The sequence below is a fragment of the Bison bison genome, unplaced genomic scaffold (genome assembly GCF_000754665.1).
Source record: "Bison bison bison isolate TAMUID 2011002044 unplaced genomic scaffold, Bison_UMD1.0 scf7180017864366, whole genome shotgun sequence".
Taxonomy (NCBI): Eukaryota; Metazoa; Chordata; class Mammalia; order Artiodactyla; family Bovidae; genus Bison; species Bison bison.
The window spans coordinates 2,898,743-2,918,438 of record NW_011494938.1 but is presented as its reverse complement, the minus strand read 5'-3'; the positions used below and the strand labels follow the sequence as shown (position 1 = coordinate 2,918,438).

The 19,696-nt window shown below is 33.9% G+C and overlaps 1 protein-coding gene across 2 annotated transcripts in view; it reads right to left on the bottom strand.

Annotated features, from left to right (window-relative positions):
• Positions 1–319: 319 nt before the first annotated feature.
• The window catches only part of HNRNPLL (heterogeneous nuclear ribonucleoprotein L-like), a 39,024-nt gene continuing 19,647 nt past the window's right edge, over positions 320–19,696 (bottom strand). Inside the window, exons 5-13 of one of the 2 annotated variants that reach the window (XM_010855585.1) lie at positions 18,252–18,348; positions 18,089–18,161; positions 13,758–13,829; positions 8,985–9,202; positions 6,096–6,217; positions 5,421–5,622; positions 4,683–4,740; positions 4,494–4,592; positions 320–2,004 (exon numbers count right to left, since the gene is read on the bottom strand). In XM_010855585.1, coding sequence (XP_010853887.1) covers positions 1,949–2,004; positions 4,494–4,592; positions 4,683–4,740; positions 5,421–5,622; positions 6,096–6,217; positions 8,985–9,202; positions 13,758–13,829; positions 18,089–18,161; positions 18,252–18,348 — 997 coding nt within the window. In that variant the 3' untranslated portion in view covers positions 320–1,948. The remainder of the gene's footprint in view (positions 2,005–4,493; positions 4,593–4,682; positions 4,741–5,420; positions 5,623–6,095; positions 6,218–8,984; positions 9,203–13,757; positions 13,830–18,088; positions 18,162–18,251; positions 18,349–19,696) is intronic. The other variant, XM_010855586.1, reaches the window with a different exon arrangement.

Genomic DNA, 19,696 nt, shown 5'->3' with positions numbered 1-19,696 from the left:
ATACCAGTGCACATATCAGCAAGGTCCCGCCTACCACCCCAATTACATCTGAAGAATCTACTTGTTACTTTGGTGGGGAGAAAGCATTACAAAGAATTCATATGTAAAGTCAATACTACTTAAAGCACATATAAATTAAATAAGCCCTGTCAACCATCCACAGGTTTGTCTCCTAAAATCTTAGGCACAAAATAATCTGTAACACTGACATCCATCTTAATTTTCAGAGGGCAAGGGAAGGAGACAACTATTACACAAACTCACAAGTTACCTTTTAAAATTAAGACATCTCAATTTTACAACAAATGTAGAAAAGTATTTATAGAAGAGGGAAAAAAAAAAGCTTCATTTATTGTAAAGTCAGGTAAACTTATGTATACAACACAGTACCATACATTTACAGAAGTTCATTCACAGGTTACCTTCAACATAATTTACTGGGTTCCATAAGGGTCTAAAATGCTTCTAGATTGAATTTAAAATTTCTAGACCTAGAAGGCTAAAGGGACATTAGTCCACTGCTGTCAAAATGCAATGAGAACTGTTAATGTATGCTTAATTCCATCAAAACTTTCTATTCAACAGCTCTTAAAACTTTTTTAAACCCCTGCATCATTCCTAAAAGGATTAAGGCAAACTGCTTTTTTGTTAAAATTCAAAATAAAGCTTTTTCAAAAGATCTAAATGGAACTTCTATATACAAGTTTGTTTAAAACTCTCAGAATCAAGAGATTGGCTACTGCCAACTATAGATTTTCATAGTTACCCAAGATAGATAAAACATATTCTCCCTTCTACTAAAGATGAAAATAAAATGCCCGCATCAGTTTTCTATTATTAAAAAACTATGAACCTGGTAACAGATGTGTTATAGTATAGTCTCTCAATACCATGCTTAGTCCTTACATTTTACTTGCCTATGTATAAGATACGTTTTGTTCCTTAAAAAAAAAAAAAACCAGATCCAGTGGGAGAAAGAATGTTTAATAAATGGCGTTGAAACAAATAGCTATTTGTTTGGAATAAAAATAAAATTAGATCCTTATACCTTGTACCATGTAGAAAAATACATATATTACTGATGGATTTCAGAGTAAAAAATAAAAATGCAAGTACCCAAAATTCTACATACAAATTTAGGGAGTTCACAGACTCCCTAAAGCCCATCCATGGATCTCAGATTATCTAGAAGAGGAACAGTTAATTATACCTTCTATTAAAATTTCAATGCCAAATACCAGATGTGTTTTCAGGATCAAGTCACATGCAACAAATGAAGATGAACACGTTAACTCATTGCTGTAACTTTATAAAACTGCCAAACGGGAACTAGAAACAGAGGCATGTCAATACAAATGGACAATGACTTAAGGAAAAAAATACACCAATTTAAATAAGTTTGAGTGCATACTGTACAAGTGTATCCATGTCTGTTAGCTTTTCAGAAATATAAAATCAGCTAAATCTGTAGTACTTAAAATTTAACATATGCAATGTTATTCTCAAACTTGATTAAAATACTTAATAAATACATGTTTAATATGAATAACTGCAACATACTTAAACATCTAATAGGAATTCTATAATATTAAAATGCAATACTTTCACCTGCATTAATCTCATACACAATGGAAAAATACTTGCAGATAATTAGCATAAGAATGCAAATATATTTTCACTGTGGAAGAAAAATAAGATTAGAAATCATATACTTGTATAATCTACAAGAAAGCTGTAGATAGTCTACATTATGATATTCTATGTTAAAATGAAAGCAATATTTAAGTTTACAACAAATTTACTCAAGGCAAAATATTTATTACAGAACAGAATCTTAAATCAAAGCAAGGCAACATTAGATTAACCATTTTAGTTTCTTTTTTAAATGAAGTGTAGCTTTAAAATTGTAATAAAGGTAAATCATAAATTCTAACATGCTTGTCTCTTCTTATAAATGGGATGATGTAGAAAAGCAAAGCTTCAATGTATAGGGATTGGAACCATCTGTAAAATTAAAAAACACAGTTAACAGTTTCCTTCATCAAACTTTCATGATAAAATTGAATTAGCAGAGTAAATTATTTCACTTTTTTACAGTATTTGAAGAAGGAAAATTTCTATGTAAGGTAAGGAGAAGATTACTTTCATTCATACCTACTAGCAGGTGAGCTAAATGAAGGCTGGAATATTGTCCATTTTACATTCCTGTAGTTCTAAACATCATTTGACACACAGGATGCACTCATAAATGGTTTTTGTTTTTTTTTTTTAGTGAATTAATCATTATAGATAAACAGTATCAGGATTAGGCTTATCTAAGTCCATTTGCAAAACTCACTTTGCAGAAAATATCACCAATGGTAATCACTCTAAAAAAGTTAATTCAAATATAGTTTGAGAAATGGAATAAGATTGGAATGTAAAAGAAATGAGCTGAAAAAGTTCTAAGGGAGTTAAGTATTAAATCTGATCAACAAGGCATATAAATTTTTAAACTGCTAAAGAAAAGAAGGGGTGGTATAATACACAAAAATACTTCTTCTTTAACTTTTCAGAACAAGCAGAGATAGTTCTTCGTCAACTGATTATGCAAAGAAATATAAAATTCCTATAAAAGTACATACATCAGCAAGTATTAGCAAGACACTGCAGAAGATTAAAAAAAAAAACAGAACTGTACCTGTCTTCAAGGAGTTTACTATTAATATACTATATTTTTATTATATCTCAAATATGCATATAAAGTCTTTTAAAATCTTTCATCAAAAATTTAGCCTGACTCACTATTTATTTTTGTGACTAAGGTAAAATGAGAGGAGGTATTCCTACTTATTAATTTTTTACTGAGAAAATTTTCAATCATGAAAAAATATATGGCTCAGTATAATGAACAACCACAAAGCTTCATTAACTGTCAACATGTGGCAGGCTTACTTCATCTACCTACTCTCCATACGCTTTTGGGGTGCTGGAATATTTTAAAGCAAATCCTAGATATGTTACTCCATCCATAAATACTTCAGTGTGCAATTTTCTTCCCCCCACTACCATTCATCATCACTCCTAATAAAACTGGTATTAATTATTCTATTATTTATTTAGAAAGATAACGTTTTAACACCCTATAGAGCGAGGAGCTAAGTAATTATACAGCATAAAGCTTCAAAAGTTAAATACTTGTATATTCTTTGCACTATAAAAAAGAGGCCATTTACCATCATAAAGAGAGCGACACTTCATTTGATACAAATTAAAATAATGTGGGATACCATTTTTCATCTATCATTTTGGTAAAAATCCAAAGTCTGACAACACTCAGCATTGGTAAGAGTGTTGGGCAGCAGGCATTTTCATACACCACAGGTAGTAAACTCGTGTAACCTTTTCCAAGGACAATCTAGCAACATTTACCAAAATATAAACCTTTATGCTCTCTACGAGGAAAATGCCCTACAAATATAAAACATGCAACTATTAGGATGTTTATTATAGTAACAGAAAAAAACAATTAGAAACAAACAGTATTCATCACAGGGGAAATGGGTAAATCAAGTAAACTGTGGTACATCACTACCAAAAACAGCTACTCTGTGGTGAAAATAAAGGGGGGGAGGTAGTTTTACACGTGCTGATACAGGAACAGTTCCAAGACATATTAAGTGAAAATAGCAAGGCACATAATAGTATGTATAGAAGACCCATTTTGTGTAAGTTTTAAAAAGGTAGATATATATACTGGGGAGGAGGAATAAAAGGAAAAGACAGAAAGATTAGGAGTTATAGAAAGCTTTAACTTTCATTTTGTACCAGTATGTACCATTTGAGTTTTTTAACCGTATATATTTATTGCTTTCTTCTAAAAAGATCAACAGGATTTATGCAAGTCAGTCTCCAAGCGGGCCCCAACGCTCTGTACCTCCTTGCATTCACAGCCCTATATAGCCTCCGCCTACACTGTGTCACAGTTGGTCGGTGTGACCACCAGATTACAGCATAAGTGATATCATGGCACTTCCAGTAATAGGTTACAAAGGCACTGTGCCTTCTGTTTTGTTGGTCTTTTGCTTTCATCTCTCTTTCACTCCTTCAAAAAAGGCAAAAGAGCTACCATGAAATGGCCAACGTGGTTTGACTGTCCCTACAAAGAAACACACAAGTGAGCATGCAACTGGATTATCCAGTCCCCAGTCATAAGACTTAAAATGATTGCAGCCTTACGAGACCAGAGCCAGACCCACACAGCTATTGATCTTCAGAAACAGTAAGATAAATAAAGATTTGCTGTTTTAAGCTGCTAAATGTTGTGATAATCTGTTACATAGCAGAAGGTCACTAATATAAGAATTATGAGGGGTTGTGGAATTTATATGCCTTTTTAAAATTCGAACTTCTATATTATACTATATTAAAAAAATAAGAAATGCTATCTTTAAATGATCATCAATGTTCGGACAGTAACTCCCACTGAATAACTATGACACAATTTTACTTACTTGGAACTCTTATCTGATAGTGATTTAGTGCTGTGAGGGCTTCTACTGCATCAGTTTTGCATTCCCATTCTAAAAGCCCAGAAAGTGTTTTGGCAGAAGCTAAAACAAAACAAAGAAACACAAATCCACTTGTTATTTGCTTATCATCAAATTAACCAGGAAACTTAAAAAGAGGGAATGTGCACTTACGTTTTGCATCAAACACTTTATATTTGATGAATGTAAGAACTTCATGGTCATTACACAACTGTCAAAGAAATGTAAAACTCCATTAAAAAAAGCCCAAATAATATTCCTACCTTTTTTGCCCCCTCCCCCAGAAAGTAAACTTTACGGTAGCATTTAAAGTTTTGAGTATGGCATGAATGAATTAAACCAAATGTTTTTAGATTAATAAGCTACATGAGAAAATCAATAAAAATGGTGATATCCTATAAACTACATACATAATTTTAGTGCTATACAATAAAGCCAAGACTTATAACTGAAACATATATTCTCACAGCTGACCAAGGTTTAATTGAGTACCTAAGGTGGGTGGTGGTGTTCTGGAAAAATCAATTCTTTTCTGAAGCATTTCTGCAGTTAGGGGAAAATGCAGGGATATATACAGTTCTGTTATGGGTGAGATTTAAGGACATGGTAAAAGAACTTTATAAATGCAGGACTAAGCATACCTCATTCTAATTCCAATTCTCAAAAATACTGAGCCACAAAACAACAGAAGACCAATGAAGGATGGAGGCCAGAAAAGTATAATGGTCAAAGAATGAACTGTATTAAGTACCAAATAAGTAAAAAAAAAAAAACCCAATAATATCAAAAGCAGAAGATGAACAGTGAGAGACTTTAAAATGATGTTAAAACATCACATATTTTAAAATAAGAAACAGGAACATTTTACACAATGTACATTTCAGTGCCTACCTTTGTGAAGGTCTCTTCCGTGACACACAATGGAACGTTATAGTAGTGCAGCACACAGGAGGGTGGTTGGATGATATTCTTGGATGCTTGGCCAGCACTTGTAAAACGATTATTTTTGCTCATTGCAAAATCCTTGTAGCTACTTGTACCATCCTCCAGCTCAAATATTTGACTTGGAACAACTGAATGTTGTTTAGACACACTAAAAATTAGAAATCAAAGAGGTATAGAACATACCTTTGTTAGATAAAAGCAGCAAGTTGGCAGTCTCAAACTGTTAACATATATGCCTGCATTGATCCTAATAAAAAAGGCATATGCAGCTATTTAAATACAATTTAAATATTTACTATTCACTATTTTAAACATTTATTTAATATTTATATTTAGTTTGAGTTATAATCAATTGCTCTTACACTTAGAAAAACCTACTGAATATTTCATACTAGAAAACAAAAAATTGCTCATTTTAACATTTTACTTTGATTATAAAACTGTGTATAAGTAATATACACAATATAAATTATATGATCTGAAGTGTTTAAAATGACACCATTATAGCTGCTGGTTTCAAATGTGCCCTCAGTTACATTAAAATATTCTGAAATGGAAATTAATGTCTCCAATAAAAAGGATAAATGTTTTTTAAATTTACCACTTAAGATAAATAATTACCAAACATTAAGTCTTTTTCCAAACAATTTGACATTGTTAAGATGTGTGACAGCTCTTTCTACAGCATACTCATCGCCCATTTCTACCAGTGCTGTACCAGGAATGGTCTTCATAAATTTTACCTGTAAGTACAAAATTCCCAAAAGGTGAACATTTAATTCCCTTTAACAGTAACAGAATTTCTAAAGACATTGTAAGTGGTTGATGTCAAGTAAAGAATACCTGGAATCTTAACTTTATTCTGCTCTTCTATTAGACACTCTTAACTCTTATCAAAATGCAATAGTTTAAAACAGAAGACTGCAATTCTATTGTATAACACCCTAAAGAAGAGCACAAGCTTACCCTGACTCTGTTATTTATTAACCGTGTGATGTAGGGCAATTCACTTCTCTGAGCCACAGATTTCCTTCTAAAATGGAGATAATGATAACATTTGGCAGAACTCATCAATATTTATTAATCCAATAAATATTTATTAAGTACCTAATATGTTTTAATAATTATGCACTGTACTATGTACTGGGGATTTAATGGCAAACATAACAGACATGGTCTTTTTTTTTAAGACATGTTCTTCTTAAAGATTATGTTCAAGTAGGAAGGTCAGAAATGTTGAAGTAAATAATAATTACCAACTATTCAGCATGCTGTTTATTGCCTTAGTAACAAACAAGCAACAAAACAAGATACTATATGAGAAATAATACAAAATGACCTTGAGATAGCATTTCCAGTGGGAAGGCTCAGGCAAGGTAGGAGCAGTTTAAAAAATAGGAAATACACGTTTTCATGACATCGTTGAGAGAAGCCATATTTGTCCTCTTAAATTATTCCAGTTTTAGTATAAAATGCTATAAGGGTTAGACCGGATACAGTATGACTATCTTTCAGCATAGTGCCTATGCCTTGGAAAGTCCCTAAATATCTATTAAGTATTACTAATGTTAATAACGTATTAAACACAGTTCTAACCTGTTAACCTCAAGGAACAGTGAGAGTACTTACATAACAAATTGTAATGTAGCATTTATATCTATCACTGCAATTATCAATTTTAATAGGCTATCCTAGTATTTTTATACTACACCTGTACTTGAACAAAACTCAGTTGTAGTGGGACTTTTCAGTTTCATTTGAAATCAATTGCCTTCCTGCGGGCAAAATTTCTCTCCCTTGATTTAATCCAATAACATTTTTACAAATGTAATAGTGACCAAATATGTATGTGAAGTATGTAGTCCAACTGATAAATCTCAAAAAAAAAAAAGAAACTGACCATAAATAGATCTTTAAAGGACTATGATGACTTAAAATGTATCATTTAAAATTTTTTATTTTTTGAGATGTGGAGAGACCAGAATTGTTCAAATAACATACAAAAATTTTGTTTTTATTAGAAAGTGATTTGGATTTCTAAATGAGACAACAGTTCACGACACAAAAAACAATGCTCTAAAAATGTTGATTGAATTGCCTGATTCCAGTTGTCTACAAATGTGAAAAGCACAAACAGAAAAGTAACACTATGTAAAGAAGGTTAACATACACATTAAAGCATATCAGTTATAAATTATGCAGTTTCTGGACCTTAACAGATGATGTGTAAGATAAATGTGTATATGAAAAACTCTGAACTACTTTTCTCAATGCTGCTGAATCTGTTCCATGTGTTCTTGGCTAGTTATACAAGGAGAAATATTCCTTATGTTATCCCCTAAACCAAATACGGACTTTCTTTTTTCTTTTTCTCTTTCACATGGTCAAATAGGTAGTGGAAACTTTTTTTCAGAGATGTTCCAAGTTGCTGTCTCAGATCAAGGAGGCTTTAGAATTAATGAACTAAGAACTCAAGAGTAGCAATTCCATGCCCTCGCCCCGCCACACACACTTATGACTCACACACTGTACTTTCTTTTATTGCTGTGAAAACAATACTAAAATCACTTAAAACAACAGGAAAAAACAACATACTACAGTACTAAAACTCAAATTAGCAAATGTATCCAACAAGTGGTAAGAAGACTACCAATCATTTCCCCAGTTAAATTTTCCATGATTCTTTCAAAAAAGTTTAGAACATAGTTTGTGACAGGGACTTTTCTAAGTGTGAGATATCAATAAAACATCACAGATCTGGGGAAAGCATAGAGTTATCTGGTGAAAATAAAGTTCAATGAAGTTTTAAAGATCTTCAAAATATGTGAAATTTAAATGTTTCACCACTTTTTGAGTGTAAAGCCTCCAGACAGAAAGTTTTGGACACAGTCTATCAAAGTGGGTCAGTTTTAAATACTGATGTGAGGTAAAAGCATGTTGTCCCTGCAGAATATACTAGAACTCTAGCATTTGGGAGGCAGATGTATCAATTTAGAACTCTCCTAAAATTCATAGACAGCCAAGTCCTGAGACATGTTTATGTAGACCAAGCTCCAAGAAAGTAACTGCTCTTTCAAAATTCCACAGTTCAATATGTTAAATACCAGAATATATTTAAAGTAATTTTATAGGCATAAAGCCTATAATATGCTAGTAATTGATTAAACTACTTACCATTTTAGACTTCTATTTCTATTACTAATTTACTCTGCTATTCAGCAGAAACTAATACAACATTGTAAAGCAACTATACTTCAATAAAAATAGAAAAATATTTTTAGTACCAACAATCTACTCTGATCACTAACCAACAGAAAACAATTTCTAAATTTCTACCTAATGAATTTTTAACTTATGTGGATCACTACTGAAAGAACCTGCATGTTCTTAAATACGAGAAAACACATATATCTGGCAGCCTTTTCAGATTTTCCTATTATATGTCCTAGCAAAAGAAGTTAATATAAAATGAACCTTTAAAAAATAATTTCTTAAAAAAATGAAACTTACCTTTTCAATATTTCCATATAAGCAGAATAGGTTGAAGACTCTTGAACAATTCATTTTTAGTTGATGTAATCCACTAACCATTACAACTGAACCAGAGGGATTTCCCCCATGCATGTAAGAGGAAGAGGCCTGTGGTAATGGATAGGCAACAAGCTCAGGTGTATCTCGAGAGCCCATTCTGTAACGACTCGGTAAAGGTAATAATGGACCATGGGATCCTATTAAAAACAAAACAAAATAAAACTTTAGCAGACACACTTCACCATACACAAAAACAAACTCTTATTAGCTAGGTTGATGCATATCCAAGGAAAACTCAAATGTATGAATATTCAAATATAACCTGTGGGAATTAACAAAAATCTGTATTTATTTGCACCAGATCCAATATACACTGACCTGCACACACCTGCATACACCAGGATTTAAGTTCTTATTTTTAAAAAGTGATTTTAACAAAAATCAGGCTATGGATGGATGAAAAAGATCAGGCTATGGATGGACGAAAAGGAATCAGTGTAAAACTTTGGGCCACTATATATAAATCATACATCAAACTCAAAAAAACCTGCCAACATCTTTTGGAGGATGGAATAATACAATAAAATCTTCAGTGAAATCTATATACAGATAACACCTTTAGTTTCACTAAGAAGTTGTCCCCTTGAATATATTTTACTATTAATGTACTTTCAGGCTAGAATTGTATTCTCCTGATTATAATTTAGGAAATAAAAAGCCTAGATTTAGTTAATAACCACCCATAAACACACTCAGAGGTAATCATTATTCAGCAACTTCCATTTTTTGAAACATCAAGAATCCAAAAGAAGATAATGCTTGAATATCTGAATCTGCTGTCACAGAAACACACAAAACCATGTCTCTCATTCTGAGAATCTTTACTAAGAATCAACTAGCTAACTCTAGAGTGACTAGCTAACTCTAAAGTACTCTAGCTCTAAGTAACTTCAATTTACTCAGTTTTCCCATCCATAAAAGATTAGAAGCAACAGGAAAAACAAAGAGTGAATGGAATAGATGGGAATGAAGGAGTCCAGAGAAACTGATACTAAAAGTTGGCAGAGGGCACATTTACAGCAAGAAGAGAGGCATAAGAACTGAGAACAAGCAACTAAGACGGAGAGATGTAACTCAAAAATGTAAACCCACACATCTTAGTGCTCCTGAAGTGAAGTCAAGTGTTAGTCACTCAGTCGTGCCCGACTCTTTGCAACCCCATGGACTGCAGCCCACCCCTGTCCATGGGATTTTCCAGGCAAGATATTGGAGTGGGTAGCCATTTCCTTCTCCAGGGGATCTTCCCGATCCAGGGATTGAACCTGGGTCTCCTGCACTGCAGGCAGATTCTCTACCAACTGAGCTGAGTCAGTGATTACAGAAGCATACTCTGGGGTGCATATAAAGATTTTCCTACTGTGCAAGAAACCAATCCAAAAACCCAAGTCCTTCCCTCATTTTTCAAGAAATAAAGAATATGTAATGCTACTGGCTTTCACTTTTATGTAAGACTAAGGAACACTAGTCATGTAGAGCGAGTTACTAAGAACTACTATATTTTGGTATCATAGCACATTATTACAGCTTATGTGGATTCAATATTCAATATTCTAAATATAGCTGCCATTCATAACAACACAGAAATACTATCACTGAGCACATGTAAATATACTGTGAATTCCTACAATTTTATGGAGGCATGCTGCTACTGCTAAGTCACTTCAGTCGTGTCCAACTCTGTGCGACCGCGGAGATGGCAGCCCACCAGACTACCCCGTCCCTGAGATTCTCCAGGCAAGAACACTGGAGTGGGTTGCCATTTCCTTCTCCAATGCATGAAAGTGAAAAGTGAAAGTGAAGCCGCTCAGTCGTGTCCGACTCTAGCGACCTCATGGACTGCAGCCTACCAGGCTCCTCCATCCATGGGATTTTCCAGGCAAAAGCACTGGAGTGGGTGCCATTGCCTTCTCCGTTATGGAGGCATACTTTATCAATATATCATCATCAGTGTTGCCTTAAATTGGTCAAGGTTTTCAACTGCTCTTATTGTCGATAATCTAGTTTATCAAAACAATCAATATAGCTCATGGTGTGTTACTTGTTAAGTAATTATCTGTATTTCAGCCTCTAATTTAGACTATTATATATATACAGTGGCATTAAATATCAATTATTCTTACCCCTACTGCAAAAATGCACATATATATTATACTCCACCCAGCCCTTCCCCTAATACTACCATTTGCTTGTACAGTAATGACACTACACTATTATAACTAAATTTTTTCACAGACAGTGGGAAAATGTACATTAGATGGCTAATGGAAACTTCCACTCTGCTGAAGTTGACCAAGGTCCAAAAACTCTAGATCTAATGTCACAGGTAACAATTTCAGTGCAAAAGATTATCTGATGTTTGTAATGACACTGAGCCATCAGGATTAAATTATGCTATATACACTATTTAAATCATTACCTATATCAAGAAGATTAAAAACAAGTCTCTTAAAAGCTTTCTAAATAACTCATGCAAAAAGTATTGCTGCTTCTGTTTTTAAAAAATTCATTTATATGGGAAAATGCTACATAAATGGCATTTTGAACACTTTGAAGGCCTTCCCCATCTTCAACACTTTAAAATCTGTACATTATTTTTTGCCACTTTTCAAGTATGAGGGCTTCTATCAGTTCATCTCACATGGCTAGACTTTCAAATAAAGATAAAGAATTCTTAAAGCACAGATTTATACTGCTATAATACACTAGTGAACAAGTTTCATCTGTTAAATAAACCTTTCCTTTATTTTTTCACATACTATTATAAAGGAAAAGTCATCTATGATACGACACCAAAATGCAAATGAACCTGCTTTGCTGAACTGCTGATCTGAAGGAACACAGTTATGATTTGAAGCATTTGTAAAAAAGGCTCAATATCACGAGCACTGACTCCCATCTTTGCTTTTACCCCAGTTTCTTTATGCTACTTCTCTCTTCAATCTTGATTCGTCATTATCTCCTATCCCCTCTCCTGCTTACTTCCCTAGGAAAATAGAGCGAACTCTCCTCTGAGACAAATGTTTCAATAAACATAGCTCAGAGCAGGTGCCCCTACACAAACCCACCACAACCATCCTTCTTCAGCAGGACTCTCCAGAACCGGAATGACCCCTATTTAACAATCATTCCAAAGAGTTTTGCATCTCTCTTTAAGCTTACATCTTAAAATTTATACACACACACTCTTAGGGCAGGAAACCAACAGAGAATTTCACAACAGGCTTTCAGAAAATATAAAGTTCTTCTAGGGCATATAACATATTCTTATTAATGTAATTTTCATGTATTTTATTAAGTGAAGACAAACCTGAAAAGCCACACTAAGAAAATGGTTTGTGTCACCATTACTGTAGTACTCTGTCCATTTATATGCTCACAGATTTTTTTCTAACTCCCTTTGGCAGAATATTTAACCAATTTTTGGCCTTAAGCTGACTGCCATGACACATTTACATAATCTACAACTATACTACAAACTTTGATGAGCCATTCTTTTGAAACCCTCCACTATACAATGCACAGTAAATTCCTAATAAGGGTTTCTTTACTGAAGGATCAGAACTACTTGTATGACCACATTAATATTTACTGTTAAAGAAACTAAGAAAAATGATCAAGGAACACAGTATAATGACTGTAGTAAGATTTTCACTTTATACTACACTTACTGTTTTGATATAACATATTGTTTCAAAATCTCTTCTGCAATACAGACTACTTGAACAATTAGACACACATACATACACGTAATTAATTCCTGGAGTTCAAAAAAAGATACTAGGGATTAAGCTAAAACTCACAGCAAAGAATGGTCATCAAATATGTACGCTATTTAAAAACATTTCAAACAACAGGAAACACTGGTGGCTTTTCAATAATAAATCCCAAGAACACAACATAGCAATTTTTCTACCACTTCTAATAGTAACGCTAATTGTACTTCAACTTTAAACCACAGAATAGGTGGGGTCAATAACTACTGCTAAAAACTAAAAAAATACTTAAAAACACAGAACTTGGAACCAGTTTAAACTTTTATCAACAATTCTCAACATCTGCTTATAAAGACAACAGCCAGATACCTAACTTTGAAGATACCTAACTTGAAGATTATCAATCTAGGTTTCATAATCTTAATTTATCAACATAGCAAACATTAAAACTAAGAAGTTTAAAAAAAAGAGAACTAAATACAAATTTAACCAAAGGTGAAGTACCAAGTGTAGCCAAGTGTAGAACTAAAAGAATTAAGAGATCTAACCAAAATCATGTTTCCTTTTCAACAAATACCCCATTCGCTCTGCCTTTTATTACTCTAAATTCCTCTTTGCTCATAAACTGCTGGAATGGAAGAAAATACACTTACTGAGCTATACTTCTTTTTGGTCTTCTAACAGTCTGGAGCTCATAACTAATCAAAACCAAAACAAAACAAAATGTAACAGTGAAAAAGCTTTCAATCCCAAACAAGAGCTCTCATTTATCCCAAAGATTATGTGATGTACAACAGCCTAAGAAAACAAAGAACTTTGGACAACTCCTTTGGAGTATATTAATAAGGGAGTGATCCCATAAACCAAATCAAGGGAGCAGAAAAAAAAAGAGAGACAAGAATTGTGCCATTCTTCATCAGAAATGCAAAAATTCTAAGAGTTTGTCTATACTACCTTCCTTCTGCCTTGACAAACTTACCATAGCCATCATGTCTAAACGAAGAAGGGTGTTCTCCCAAAATGGCTTGTCTCTGGCGACCCTTTCCTCTATCTGACACAAAAGTAGAAACATGGTTTTAACAATTTTGACTCAAGTACTTAACAGAGTTCTCACATGGGAAACACCCATTCAAAACATCCATTACAATTCATGAGAAATGTGATTCCTGGTTAATGTTAAACATCCATTCATATCCAATTTAAATACAAACACCAGAAGTTTAAGAAAATAATTCTATCTAACAAATTCCACTTAACTTGAAAATATCTTTTTGGCAAACGCCAAATACAATCACACTTTCGAATTTAAGGAAAGAATGGATACTTTTCAGAAAGTGAGGTACACAATGCTAAAGCTTGACACTGTACAGAAGTTTTTTACCAATACATGTCTTTAAAACAAGCTTTAAGTGCAGTACTTTTGAAAGACAGTACCTGATGCATACTATTAGCTTCAACAGCAACACATTTTCAAAGTGGGCTTCTTTCAAGAAGTTCAGCATAAGCCAACAACAACCTGTATTACATGGTTTCACAATCAGTAAACACAGAGTATTTTGTATGTATATACACATATTTACAAACACCTACTGACTTGAGAGCTGGAAATTTTCACATCACTGGCCCATACTGTGTATCATGGATTGGCCATTGTCTATAGACCTTAACACCAGGCAGAACTAGGAACACCCCCAAAGCTTAAATATGCCAAGTTAAAGCTAACCAAGGGGGCTACATTATTGGACGAGAGTACTACAATACTCCTAAAGGATAATTTTTATGCTAACTACATCTTTAGGGGAGGCATGCCAATTTCCTCAAATCTAAGGTAACAATAAAAAAATTATTCTAAGTTTCTAAAATAGTACTTCCTATGTTAGTAAACTTTAAAAATCATTGTGTAATATTTTGAGAAAGTTTGCTGATCAAATTATGGTGTTCAGTAAGATTGTCTTTCTTTTATTTTTAATGAATATTAAGAGTCTGGTCATTCTTTGAAAATTCAAAGAGAAAGGCTTTCTACATATCCTTAGTCACCTAAACAAATGAGGTTAATGGGAGATGAGAAATACTTTAATTTTCACTTCACGCTACAGAAGTATTATTTTAATTACCTATTTCAAGTTATCACAGCATTGAAAAGGACCTAGGAGGTCATCTAGTTCAACTTCTATTCAGTGTATAAATTCTCTTTATATCATCCCTGAGACTATCAACTGGGACCACCTAGCCTCTGCTGACCCAATTCTGGTAACAAGGTACTCATTACTTTCCCTTACATTTTCAGTTAGTCTTAAATCATGAAAAAATTAATTTCTATATTGTATAGAAATTTGTCCTCTAAATATATTCTACTCCATTTAGGGCCTCACAAGCCTTACTCAATACTTAAGTCTTTTTCCAAAAACTCTTTCAAATGCTTAGAAGTTATTATGATCCTCCCCATATTCCCAAAGTCATTTATTTCTCCTCCAGTCTAAACACTCACAGTTCCTTCTTCCTAGTATTATCATTTAAGTCTCACTCTATCAATGCAGTCTGCTATTCTACTCTGCTAACATTCCTCTGCTCAAGAATGCAACCAAATGCTAAATGTAAGTGCTTATCTGATCTAAGAATCTTAAACGAAAACCGTCATAAAGTCTTCATGGCTTAGTTTTACTGACAGTTAACTGTGTGCTATAAAAGAAAGAGCACTGAATTGGGAATCAATTAAGATTTCAACTTAACCACTAATTTGCTATATAATCACAGAAACAATCTTTATGTATAAAATGAAGGAGTTAGAATAGATGATCTCTAAGGTATCTTTCAGCCAAACATTGTCATTACTTCTCTTTAATGATTTCTCTTCAATAATTGGAAGAATGCACTAACATAAGGTCATATAAAGAAGTATGAGGAAGAGTCAAACACTGAATTTATCAATGTATAAACAGTGGTTTGTAAACTTTCATGGATTCAGTCTGAAATCTGATGGAAGCTGTGGACCTTTTCTCCCCCAAAAGATGTACACACACACAAGTTTTGCTTAACATTTCTGGAGGGATTCTCTGGAGTCTAGGCTAAGAATTCTTTGCACTAAAATGTAAATTGACCTGAAAAGAACTTTTTGAAATGTGGTTATATTTATAAAGTCACTCTTGTTTTTGGTAGAAAAAATTACAATTCAATATCAACTTGAATGGAAGCTGAAGTCACTACAAAAACAAAAATAAACTGCTATATGATATTTGCTGCACAGACAAATATCTATCTGTAAGGAATCAGAAAACAAGAATGTTTTCCCTTTGAAAGTATAAACAGCTAACTGTTTTACCTCCTTTAATTATATTTCCCTATTTAAATTTCTATCTTACATTTCTAAACTTTCCTGACTATAATTTCTTGTATAAAAATCTAATCTAAGCTGGCTTTTGCAAAACTCAGTTCTTTTAAAAGAATAGAAATAAACACTATTAAAATAAGAAGGATGTCCATAAATATTTTAAGAAATATTAAGAGAAAAATAACCAAACTTACTACTTCAAATGAGTTTAGAAAAAAACAAAACTGAATGTTCAGTAACTGTAACTTGACAGAAGTGAGAGATTTCTCATCAACCACTTGTCCTTTTGTTTGAGGACCAAGGCTTTGTTTTTCAATACTGTATTCAACTGTACCAAGCCCAGGCCAAGCAGATTTCTGTGAGTAGTAAAAAATGTGGGGTCCAGCCTAAGCTGCATTATCAAACAAACTTGTTTGCAACCCCATGCATAAGGCAAGATGATTTCCTGAGAACTAAGAATTAAAGGGGTCAATCACCCAAAAGTCCTAAATATTTGAACATGCAAAGGATCACCACACTGTCTCATTTTTTTTTTTTTTTTTGGCAACAGTACATGCACTATGGAGTTCCTACTAACCAAGATATTTTGGATGCATAAAAATTTTTCCTAGTTTACTGACTTTTACGGATACACTCATCTTGGTGAGGTTTCCCAACACATGGTTCAAACACTGATATTGTAGTTGAGATGTAGCCAATACTGCAGCCCCCTTGTTTTTACAAGATCCACATTTTGATTTGTATATTCCAGAATTGCCACACAGTCAGTTGAACAATTTTATCATTCAAATCTATGCTCATGAGATCTAGCATTTATAAGTTATAGGTGAAAATGTATCTCAAATGAAATGCTCCTATTTTCAGATTTATAAAGTTTAAATATATTCTACCTTGAACAGACATGGTACTTTCACCTACATTTGAAAGGTCAAAGTTTCTAGTTACACAAATTAACATGAATGATAACCTTAAATTGTTACAAAAAGTGACAACTTATAAACAGCCACTTTACAAAAATCAAACCACACAGAAAATCTTTTACATATAATGCATCTTTTCATTATTATGTTATTCAATGTCCACAATTGAGGAAAACAAAAACAAAAAAGTAATCTTAGGTGCAGCAAGTATGTATCTATTTCTTTTATCTTTAATATCTGTGTGGATTGGTTGAGCATTATAATTCCCAAGACCTGTAGATAGCTCTATTAAGGATTATATCCTCTATTAAGGATTCAATTAACAATTTGAATCTAAGCTGCTAACAGTTACAGCAATGGGCATTAAGATTTACAACATTGTAGATAAAATGTAGTATCCGTCAGTGAAAAGTTTTAAATTCTACAACTGAAACCTTAAGGGAAATCAAACCAATATATACATACAACTTGAATAAATGGGCACAGTCTATCATGGTATTCATCCCATGCAAGTCTGAAGTACTGTTAAGTGTCCTCCTTTAAAAACTTGGGGTGATGGTGCATGCAGTATGCAGTCAAGGTGAATTGCAAGTCTGAGTTTTTCAGAGGGCTTTTTGCTGATGCCGATGTTGTGCATGATGAAGTGTAGAGTCAGCCTGCTGGAGTCCTCTATCCTTCTTAATGCCTCGTCCAGCTTGGGGGGAAAGTCCTTTCCATAGAGAAGCAGTGTGCAAGTTTGAAGTTTGTAAGGAATATTCTGAATCAGTTTCCTCTCCTCCAAAGAGAGAGAGCTGCTTGGAGAAATGCAAGTCCTTGAACTGCGGGCGTGCCTGTATGTGTGGGCTCCTTGTTGAACTAAATATACGTTAACTCAGTACATACCAGAAGGGGGCACTAATGTTCAAGGTTCTTTTCCAGCATTACAAGGCCTTTTGCAACAAAAGCTTCACCAACAAGGTTTTCATTTGAATGAACTAGCTCATGTCAGGAAAAAGGAATCTAACTGCATGTAAAAATTTGACAGCAGATGTCAAGTACATCTAAAATGCATAAAATACTTACCTCGTCTTCCCAAATATGGTTTAGTGTAGTCCCAACTGTCATTGTCATTCCTGATAACATTTAGACGAGTTGGCTGTTAAGATTAAAAAGAAAGGAAGTTCAAACTGTGTATCCAAAGCATAAATAACTTCTTTGGCAAAGTGTTGGAAAAAAAAATATTTACCCTTGCATATTCAATTTTTAGTGTGCAACATCCAGCATATATATCTGCTCCATTGAGAGCTGCTTTAGCTTTCTGGGCACATAGGACTGATTCAAACATAAGCTCTATTAAGGAAATTTGGTTTAAAGTGTCCAAAATTTATCATTATTCACTCCCTAAGAAGTGGACTGAAAAAAGTCAGAAATAACTTACTTCTGAAAATGCTTTATGAAATAAAATTTCTAACAATTTTTAGTACGAGAATTTATTTTTAAGATCAAGGGTACCAAAGAAAACATAATGCAACCAAAGTATCTACATTAATCCTTCTAGGTCGTCAGAAATACTTTATAAATTGGGGAGTGGGAGGGGGAAAATGGAGCATGGTCTCATTCCCTATCAAAGGCCAGCTTGCTATCTTTTTGTTTCGATTTTTGAAGCTTTTAAACTTTTATTTTATATACAAAGAGCTAGTATTATTTCTGCCTAAGTTAGATGTCTGACTCATTGGAAAAGACCCTGATGCTGGGAAAGACTGAAGGCAGGAGGAGAAGGGGACAACAGAGGATGAGATGGTTGGTTGGATGGCATCACTGACTCGATGCACGTGAGTTTGAGCAAGCTCCAGGAACTGGTGATGGACAGGGAAGCCTTGCATGCTGCAGTCCATGGGGTCGCAAAGAATCAGACACAACTGAACGACTGAACTGAAGTTAGATGTGCTGGATGATCCATTCAAGGAAGTTCACTTAGTCAACTTAATGAAGCCAACATCTTTTGCATACTGGTGGAAACACTGACAGCACATATAGAGGCCGTATTTCCAGATCAGACCGTGCTGTTGCTGCTGCTGCTGCTGCTGCTAAGTCTGTGTGACCCTATGGACAGCAGCCCTCCAGGCTCCTCTGTCTACAGGATTCTCCAGACAAGAATACTGGAGTGGGTTGCCACTTCCTTCTCCAATGCATGCATGCATGCATGCTAAGTCACTTCAGTCGTGACCGACTCTGCGACCCCATGGACAGCAGCCCTCTAGGCTCCTCTGTCCACAGGATTCTCCAGGCAAGAATACTGGAGTGGGGTGCCATTTCCTTCTCCATGCTGGTTTGAGCCGACTGGGCAAGAGCCAAGAACCCTTCTTTCTCTCTTTTTACAGCTTGCTATCTTGAAATAGGAAATACTGTACTCTCAAAGTAGGAAGAACAGAAAATTTTCTGTTAGGCAGTCCAGTGATTAGGAATCCACACTTTCACTGCCAAGGGCGAAAGTTCAATTCCTGGTTCAAGAACTAAGATCCTGCAAGCCACACAGCAAGGCCAAAAAAATTAAGTAGGAAGAATATTACAAAGAATCAATATAATAACAAAAGAAATACTTGATTTTTATATATTTCTGAGAAGGTTGAGTTTATAACCTTTATCCTCATTTTACTGGCCTTTAAAAATTTACTTTAAGTTTCTTTTAAA